The 9,045-nt window shown below is 51.8% G+C and overlaps 1 protein-coding gene across 1 annotated transcript; it reads right to left on the minus strand.

Moving 5' to 3' along the window:
* Positions 1-213: 213 nt before the first annotated feature.
* Positions 214-9,045, minus strand: ZNF689 (zinc finger protein 689). Its single transcript, XM_007990107.3, has 3 exons — positions 8,122-9,045; positions 7,813-7,926; positions 214-3,169 (listed from the first exon to the last, which is right to left on the minus strand). Exons 1-3 carry the CDS (start codon positions 8,324-8,326, stop codon positions 1,986-1,988), a joined length of 1,503 nt encoding a protein of 500 aa, XP_007988298.1. The 5' UTR covers positions 8,327-9,045; the 3' UTR covers positions 214-1,985.

Below are 9,045 nucleotides of genomic sequence, written 5' to 3' on the forward strand. Positions count from 1 at the left end.
CTAGCTGAGGAAATCCTTGCGTTCTGGTGGCAAAGGGTAGGGGAAAGAGCTGGCTCTACCAGGGGGCTGGGCAGACCTGGTAACAGGGCTCTGCTGGGCAGGGCAGGTCTCCTGGTCTGAAAGTCTGGCTCTCCCATCAGAACAGCAAAAATTGCTACTGAATCAAGGAACTAGATTGACATTTTGTAAAAAGTAATTCCACAAGGAACAGAATTCATTCATCAGACATTTTAATGAGACCCAATCTGATATGACCCCTTCTTGGGGGCAGCTCACCATCCAAGGAGAAACAAATAAGTTACAATGTTACAATGCAACTTGCTAAAGATTGAACAGAGGTAATTACATGAAGCTGTGTTCCCCAGCTGCTCCCCTGCTTGGGCCCAGATCAGGAGAGCTGTAGTAAGGCGCCACGGGGTAAAGGATGACCCACTCCAGCTGTTGGAATATGAGTCACATCTGGAAATTCTAATTTGGTGCAGCTGCCCAAGGCAAAGTGGTAGGCCTTGTTCACATTTAACTCGGTAAAGCTTTATGAAGCACCTACCCAGCGGGTGCTATCGAGGTGGATAGCAAGGGGTAGAGACCACTTGGCAGGAGTGTTGTAAAAAGTGGGCTAAACCAGACTTTTCCAACCTAGTATGGAGGAAGAGGCAGATTGAGACACGCTGCTGCCACCTCTCTGGAGGGAGGCTGGCATGGACACAACTTGATGACTATAGACTCTTTCTCTCTGGGTTCAATTCCCTCTTTCTAGCCTCCTTGAATGGCCTCACCTCATTTTGTGAAAAAATGCTGACTGAGGTCTCATGGAAGTTCTGTGCCGATTCTTATGTGCATGTGATTCATCTGTGCCTGATGAGAATCCGGGTCGAGTACAGCCCAATTCTCCAGGCTGTTCCAGGCACTGGCCGCCTGAAGCCAATCCAGGTCTGCCAGGTAGAGCACAAGCCAGTCCCATTTGCATTTCCTAAACCACAGGTCCCTGCTTTTCCTTAAGACCAACCTTCTCCCAGAGCTGACTGCGCCTATGTCTCATACGCAGCTTGAACCAATTTTCCAAACACAAGATGAAGACTTAGCTTTTTTTTTTTTTTAAGTTTAGGGCATTTATATATCTGCATCCCAATAAACTGCTGGTACTGTGCAGCTCCCCCAAATTCAGTGCAACCAAAGCTGCTGAAACAAGTCCAGCCCCAGAAGGTGTAGTGGCACTGTGGGTGCTACCTTATTTTTACATGACCCTTCAAAAAGGACAATGAAAACCCAGAGCCTGTTTGCAGAGATCATGTGTGGAAATTGAAACCCTGTCTTTAAGGAATGACCAAATTCATGCTACTTAACCTGTAAATTTGGGGGTAAAGTGGTTGTGATTAAGTTATCTGAAGGGCTGCCAAGTAGAAGTATTAAACATGTCGTAGGCAAGGTTTACAGATGAGAATGTGGTACTTAACTTTATAGATCCCACAATGAAATGACCTGCCTTGTGAGGTAGTGAGCTCCCTGTCAAGGGAGATTTTCAAGCAAGGGGTAGAGACCACTTGGCAGGAGTGTTGTAAAAAGTGGGCTAAACCAGACTTTTCCAACCTAGTATGGAGGAAGAGGCAGAGTAGGAGAAGGTCCTGCACCTATAAATGAGATTCTCCTGATTGCATGCAAGATGACAGGTAATCCCTGTGTGCAGACTAGAAAAGCAGACAGCCCCTAAAATAGATGGGGAGAACTTTTAGCCCTGATATCCAGACAAACTATTTAAGGATAGGGTAGCTTGAAAAACTTTAACCAAATGATGTCACCTCTCCTAATGGGACTGCTCCAGACATGCACAGGGAGGCAGTCAGTGCAGTACAAGATACTAAAGTTCAGCTCTGTGCAGCAGGAGACCTGGGTTTAGTTCTGACTCTGCCCTGTATGACCTGGGGCTCCTCCTTCCCTTTTCTGGGTCCTTCCATAAAATGAAATGAAGGTAGGCAGTCCTTCCCCTTCTAATGGGCATTGCCCCTCTGACTAGAGCCCCCGAGAGCAGATCTAGGGCTACAGTTTGGGGCCTTGGGGCTACACTTGTGGACAGCCAGAGACCACCTCTGGCGGAAGCACCGGCCACACTCGAGGCAGGGGAAAGGCTTCTCCCCCGTGTGCAGCAGCTGGTGCTGGGCCAGGTGGCTCCACTGAGCAAAGCGCTTGGAGCAAAGGTCGCAGGCATAGGGCCGCTCGCCCGAGTGCACGCGCCGGTGGCTGGCCAGCAGTGAGGGGTAGGCAAAGCGCCGGCCACAGTCGTCGCAGGCGTGCAGTTTCTCCTCAGTGTGCGTGCTGCGATGGATGGCCAGGGAGCCGCTCCGCCGGAAGGCACGCCCACAGTCTGGGCAGGGGTAGGGCTTCTCTCCCGTGTGCAAGAGCTGGTGCTGGAGCAGCGTGCTGCGCTGGGAGAAGCGGGCCTCACAGTGCTCGCAGGCATAGGGACGCTCCCCAGAGTGCACACGCCGGTGACTGACCAGGCGAGAGGAGGAGGAGAAGCGCCGCTCGCAGTCCGGGCACGGGTAGGGCTTCTCGCCCGTGTGGATGCGCTGGTGGATAACGAGGGCGGTGCGCTGGCGGAAGCGGCGGTTGCACTCGAGGCAGGTGTAGGGCTTCTCTCCCGTGTGTGTACGCTGGTGAATGGCTAGCAGGGAGGGGTAGGCGAAGCGACGTCCGCAGCTAGGGCACTGGTGGGGTTTTTCGCCTGTGTGTGTGGTCCGGTGATTGGCCAAGGACCGGCTCCTCCGGAAACAGCGACCACAGTCAGGACAGTGGTAGGGCTTCTCGCCTGTATGGATGACCTGGTGCTGGGAGAGGTTCTTGCGCTGGGAGAAACGTTTGCCACACTGGTCACAAACATAGGGGCACTCGCCGGAGTGTGCCCGCCGGTGACTGACCAGCAGGGATGGATAGGAAAAGCGGCGCCCACAGTCTGGGCAAGGGTAAGGCTTTTTTAGATTCTGGGCGCACTTGTGGCTCTCCAGGGTCTGATGATCAGGGAAGGTACAGCCGCAGTCAGGGCAGATGGGGCCCCCGGACGTCTGCCTGGGAATCAGTCGGGGTTTACTGGGCCTCCGGCCTCGCTTCCCCTTTCGGGGTGCCTCTTTAGGCGGGAATACTTCCTTCTCCCCATTCTTCTTTCTGGTTCTGCTTTCTATAGGAATACAGAACAATTAATTTAACAAATACTGGGATCCTGCTGTTGTAAATTACATTATAGGTTACAAGACCAATAGACTCACCCCCTGGCCTCAATGCCTAGTGCCGCAGACAGCTAAGTGTGGCATACTATCATGCAAATATGGTGTGCATTACAGGAACTTCTAACCCAGCTTGGAGAAGTCTAGGAAGATTTCTTGGAGATTAAGCTAACTTTAAAAATTGAGGCCGGGTGTGGTGGATCACACTTGTAATCCAAGCACTTTGGGAGGCCAAGGTGGGCAGATGACAAGGTCAGGAGTCTGAGAGCAGCCTGACCAACCTGGTGAAACCCCGTCTCTACTAAAAATACGAAAATTAGCCGGGCGTGGTGGCATGCACCTGTAATCCCAGCTACCCAGGAGTCTAAGGCAGGAGAATCGCTTGAACCCGGCGAGGTAGAGGTTGCAGTAAGCTGAGATCGTGCCACTGCACTCCAGCCTAGGTGAGACAGCAAGACTCCGACTCAAAAAAAAAAAAAAAGAAAAGGGAATGATTTTTAAGAGGTAAGCTTACATCATTCAAAAGTCAACATATCAACCAGGCATGGTAGCTCATGCCTGTAATCCCAGCACTTTGGGAGCCCAAGGCCAAGAGGGTCGCTTGAACCCAGGAGTTCAAGATCAGCCTGGGCAACATTGTGAAACCCCATCTCTACCAAAAATACAAATATTAGCCTGGCATGGTGGCATGCGCACCTGCCTGTGGTCCCAGCTACTTGGAAGGCTGAGGTAGAGGATTACTTGAGCCCAGGAGTTCAAGGCTACTGTGAACCATGATGGCACCAGTGTACTACAGCCTGGGCAACAGAGCAAGACCCTATCTCAAAAAACAAAAAAGTCAAAATATTAATAAAGGAATACAGAGAAGTCTTGCTGCCACCTTTTTCCCATCTACCTTGTAGAAACCATATTAGTTTCTTCCCATTTTTTTGATGCAATACAAATGTCACCTTCCCCATCTTTCTTTCATAAGAGATTGCATACACATGCTTTACTGCATATGTTCTCTTCCCCCACCTTTCTTTTTATTTTTATTATCATTTTGTTTTTTGAGACAGAATCACGTTCTGTCACCCAGGCTGGAGTGCAATGGCATGATCTCAGCTCACTGAAACCTCCGCCTCCCAGATTCAAGCGGTTCTCCCTGCCTCAGCCTCCCAAGTAGCTGAGATTACAGGCACACACCACTATGCCCGGCTAATTTTTTGTATTTTTAGTAGAGATGGGGTTTCACCGTGTTGGCCAGGTTGGTCTCAAATTCCTGACCTCAGGTTATCTGCCCACCTCCATCTTCCAAAGTGCTGGGATTACAGGCATGAGCCACCATGCCCAACTCACCTTTCTTATATAAAATACAACATATACACACCTTATACACACTCTACTGTGCCTTCATTTTTTCACTTAATATATTCTAAAGATCATTTTATGTCAGCACATCTTTTTTCTATTTTACAGTTGTACAGAATTCCATTGTGGATGAGCCATGGTTTATGTGACTTAGCTGATTCTTTAAAAAATGTGGCTGGGCGCGGTGGCTTATGCCTGTAATCCTAGCATTTTGGGAGGCCGAGGCAGGTGGATCACCTGAGGTCAGGAGTTCAAGACCAGCCTGGCCAACACAGTGAAACCCCGTATCTACAAAAATACAAAAATTAGCTGGGCACGATAGCAGGTGCCTGTAATCCCAGCTACTCAGGAGGCTGAGGTGGAAGAATTGCTTGATCCCGGGAGGCAGAGGTTGCAGTGAGCTGAGATCATGCCTTTGCACTCCAGCCTGCACGACAGAGCGAGACTCCATCTCAAAAAATAAAAAAGAATTAAAATTATGCAGGGTTAGAAATGTAAATCCCGGCCAAGTGCAGCGGCTCATGCCTATAATCCCAGCACTTTGGGAGGCCAAGGAGGGCGGATTGCAAGGTCAGGAGTTCGAGACCAGCCTGGCCAACATGGTGAAACCCCATCTCTACTAAAAATACAAAAATTATCCCGGCATGGTGGCGGGCGCCTGTAATCCCAGCTACTCGGGAGACTGAGGCAAGATAATTGCTTCAAACTGGAAGGCAAAGGTTGCAGTGAGCCAAGATCATGCCACTGCACTCAAGCCTGGGTAGAAGAACGAAACTCCGTCTCAAAAAAAAAAAAAAAAAAAGAAAAGAAACATAAGTCCCAAGTCTCAGTGTACAGTGTGCACAGGCCCTAAGATCTTCTTAGACACAAACTGTAATAAAGCAAGACAGGCCGGGCGCAGCGGCTTACACCTGCAATCTCAGCACTTTGGAAGGCCAAGGTAGGCGGATCACCTGAGGTCAGGAGTTTGAGACCAGCCTGACCAACATGGAGAAACCCCGTCTCTACTAAAAATTAGCCAGGCATGGTGGTGGGCACCTATAGTCCCAGCTACTCGGGAGGCTGAGACAGCAGAATTGCTTGAACCCGGGAGGCAGAGGTTGCAGTGAGCTGAGATCGTGCCACTGCACTCCCGCCTGGGCGACAGAGCAAGACTCCGTCTCACAAAAATGAAGAGTGTAAGGCAAGACATGGAAACCTGTAAGGTATGAGCTAGCAGTGACTGGGTCAAAAGGCCCTCTAAGCCAATGGTTCTCAAACTTCACTGTGATCAGAATCATTTGGAGGATTTACTGAAACAGACTGCCAGGCCCTAGTGCCCGTTTTGGATCCAGCAGGTCTGGGGTAGGGTCCCAGAATTTGCATTTCTAACAAGTTCCCAAGGAATGTTGCTTCTAGTCTGAGACCATGCTTTGAGAACCATTGCTGATAGCATTGTTAAGGACCTTGGACTGTATTTTACACAGTGATTTTCTTTTCTTTTTCTTTTTTTTGAGATAGAGTCTTGCTCTGTCACCCAGGCTGGAGTGCAGTGGTGCGATCTTGGCTCACTGTAACCTCTGCCTACAGGTTCAAGTGATTCTCCTACCTCAGCCTCCCAAGTAGCTGGGACTACAGGCGCCCGCCACCACGCCCAGCTAATTACCCAGCGGTTTTCTTTTCTTTTTTTTTCCTGAGATGGAGTCTCACTGTGTCACCCAGGCTGGAATGCAGTGGCGTGATCTCGACTCACTGCAACTTCCGCCTCCCGGGATCAAGCAATTCTCCTTGCCTCAGCCTCCTGAGTAGCTGGGATTACAGGCACCCACCACCACGCCTGGCTAATTTTTGTATTTTTTAGTAGAGATGGGGTTTCACGATGTTGGCCAGGCTGGTCTTGAACTCCGGACCTCAAGTGATCCACCCGCCTTGGCCTCCCAAAGTGCTAGGATTACAGGCATGAGCCACCGCGCCCCGCCGGTTTTCAAACCTAGATGCACATCTGAATCAGATGAGGCTAATTAAAAAATTGCAAGTTCCGGCTGGGCGCGGTGGCTCAAGCCTGTAATCCCAGCACTTTGGGAGGCCGAGACGGGTAGATCACGAGGTCAGGAGATCGAGACCATCCTGGCTAACACGGTGAAACCCCGTCTCTACTAAAAAAAAAAAACACACACACACACAAAAACTAGCCGGGCGAGGTGGCGGGCGCCTGTAGTCCCAGCTACTCGGGAGGCTGAGGCAGGAGAATGGCGTAAACCCGGGAGGCGGAGCTTGCAGTGAGCTGAGATCCGGCCACTGCACTCCAGCCCGGGCGACAGAGTGAGACTCCATCTCAAAAAAAATAATAATAATAATAATAATAATTGCAAGTTCCTAAACATTCACACGAGTGAATGAATAGCTCTGGGATGGGGTCCTGGAACCTGCATTTTTACCAAGTTCCCCAAATGACTCAGATATAACCAATGGCCATTTGACAACCTTGGCAAAAATTAACTGAAAAGTTTTAAGCAAGGTAATATCATGGTCAGATCTGAATCTTAGACAGCTATCCCTCGTCTTGGAGAATCTGGCTCTGAAATTCCAGCCCAGACAGCTGCATCTTCTACTATGGGTGGATCTGGGACCCTTCTACCTGAATGGGGTTAAGCAGAGCCTTGTTGGATTCCGGGGAGACTGCAGTATCTCCTTCGCTGATAAGGGTCATCCTGCTGTAAGAGCAGAAAGAGGACCCTGCATCCCAGGCAGCTGTTCCCCATGAGCTCCCTTCAACCAAAACCCAGAAAACTCTGAGAAGTTCAGGATCTCCTTGGTCCAATTCAAAGGTGGCTAGAGGCAGAGATCCTGGAAAGGAGGCAGAGGGTAGCACCGTTAAAAGCTCACTGATTCTGGCTGGCTGCAATGGCTCATGCCAGTAACCCCAGCATTTTGGGAGGCCAAGGCAGGAGGATCGCTTGAGGCCAGAAGTTCAAGACCAAACTGGGCAACATAGCAAGGCAATATCTCTACCAAAAAAAAAAAAAAAAAAAAGACGAAGCCCACTGATTCATTCACACAATGGAAATCTGCAGCTTGCAGACTGACATGGGAATCTCTGTGTGGTGGATGGGCCCCACATCACCAGATACAAGACGCTGAGGTTAGGAAGATGAATACACTAAATACGCGGCACCCACCCCTAGCCAAACCACAACTCTGGACGGAGCCGTCAGAGGTAGAACGTTATAGGAGGGCTGCAGGCTCTGCGTGGTTATTTAGCACTCACTTCTCTGGACTGTCAGCCCTCTCGGGTACTCCTGCGGATCTAGAGCAGCCGGTTCCCAGTCATCAGTGTTTCGTTCCAACCAGGAGATGAGGGCTGGTTTGGGACCTGCGCACCCTGGGGAAGAACAAATCAGAAGACCAGCTTCTAGATCACGCCAAGTAATGTCTCCCCGACGGCACCTCCCGCTAAGCCCCTGCCCACCTACCCTGACAACCTGGTCGCCTGCCAGGACCGTGGCCTCCCTGCCTCCCCCCGCCCCGGCTCCTGCATCCCTTCGCGCCCCGCGGCAGCGGATGGGGCCGGCCTCACCGAGCGCGCCCAGGTGGCCGTAGGTCTCCCGCATCACGTCCCGGTACAGGGCCCTCTGCGCGGGCCGCAGGCAGCCCCACTCCTCCGGGGAGAAGTACACGGCCACGTCCACGAACTTCAGAGCCCTCGGCCTCCTGCCCCTTTTCCGACTGGGTCTGGCCTCTCCTGGTCCCTGCGCCCGGAGCGGAGCCGAAGGCGGCGCCATGGGACCCGAGGAGCCGGCGCCACGGCCTTCCCCGTCCAGGCCTCGGCCCTCGGGCGCTGGCGGCCCCTGGGATCGAGGAGCCCCAGCCGCACCAGGGCTGAGCGTGGCCAGGGAGGCCCGGAGGGAATCGGAATCGGCCGCCCGCAGGGCTAACGGAAACCTTTTGCTGTTATTCAGGAAACTCCTGCCCGAACTTGGGTGAAAGGCACCGGAAGATGCCTTCGGGGAAAATGGCGGCGCTGCTACCGCACCGCCTTTGCCTGGAACACAGGCAGCTTCCAGCTATCGATTTTATTGACCGGAGCGCCATGCCGGCTTCCTAACCTCTTTGCCCTCAAGTGTAATGGCGCTGCGATTGGGCTTCACGCTCTCTTTTTTCCCCTCCCCATTACGCGCGTTCATTGGACAACATCCGAAGATCGAGCGTTCTGATTGGGTGCTTGCAAAGGCGGTCCGTTTGAACGAAGCCAAGAGCTGCATAAGGGCAGGAAGCTGGACCACTAGGGTCAGGCGACTACAAGGAGCTGTGAAGCCACTTGCACCGACCTGGGGGCAGCAAGAGGCCCCGGGGCTGCTTTCCGCTGTACGACTCTGGCAGGCTCAGCCAATCACTGAAGGAGGGAACGATTTGAGCGTTGGAACCACTCTGGCCGAGCTAGAGTTGAGAATATCCTGAGTTCCTTTTAGTGGCGTTCTCAGAGCATCCTTGACTTTGGAGA

The sequence above is a fragment of the Chlorocebus sabaeus genome, chromosome 5 (genome assembly GCF_047675955.1).
Source record: "Chlorocebus sabaeus isolate Y175 chromosome 5, mChlSab1.0.hap1, whole genome shotgun sequence".
Classification (NCBI taxonomy): domain Eukaryota; kingdom Metazoa; phylum Chordata; class Mammalia; order Primates; family Cercopithecidae; genus Chlorocebus; species Chlorocebus sabaeus.

What these genes read in the sequence shown, in the direction of transcription:
- ZNF689 (XM_007990107.3), bottom strand. Translation starts at nt 8,326, where the DNA reads ATGGCGCCGCCTTCGGCTCCGCTCCGGGCGCAGGGACCAGGAGAGGCC. An exon ending in CGGCCACCTGGGCGCGCTCG is followed by an intron (nt 7,927 to 8,121) that starts GTGAGGCCGGCC and finishes GTTCTTCCCCAG; the next exon opens with GGTGCGCAGGTCCCAAACCA. An exon ending in AGGGCTGACAGTCCAGAGAA is followed by an intron (nt 3,170 to 7,812) that starts GTGAGTGCTAAA and finishes GTATTCCTATAG; the next exon opens with AAAGCAGAACCAGAAAGAAG.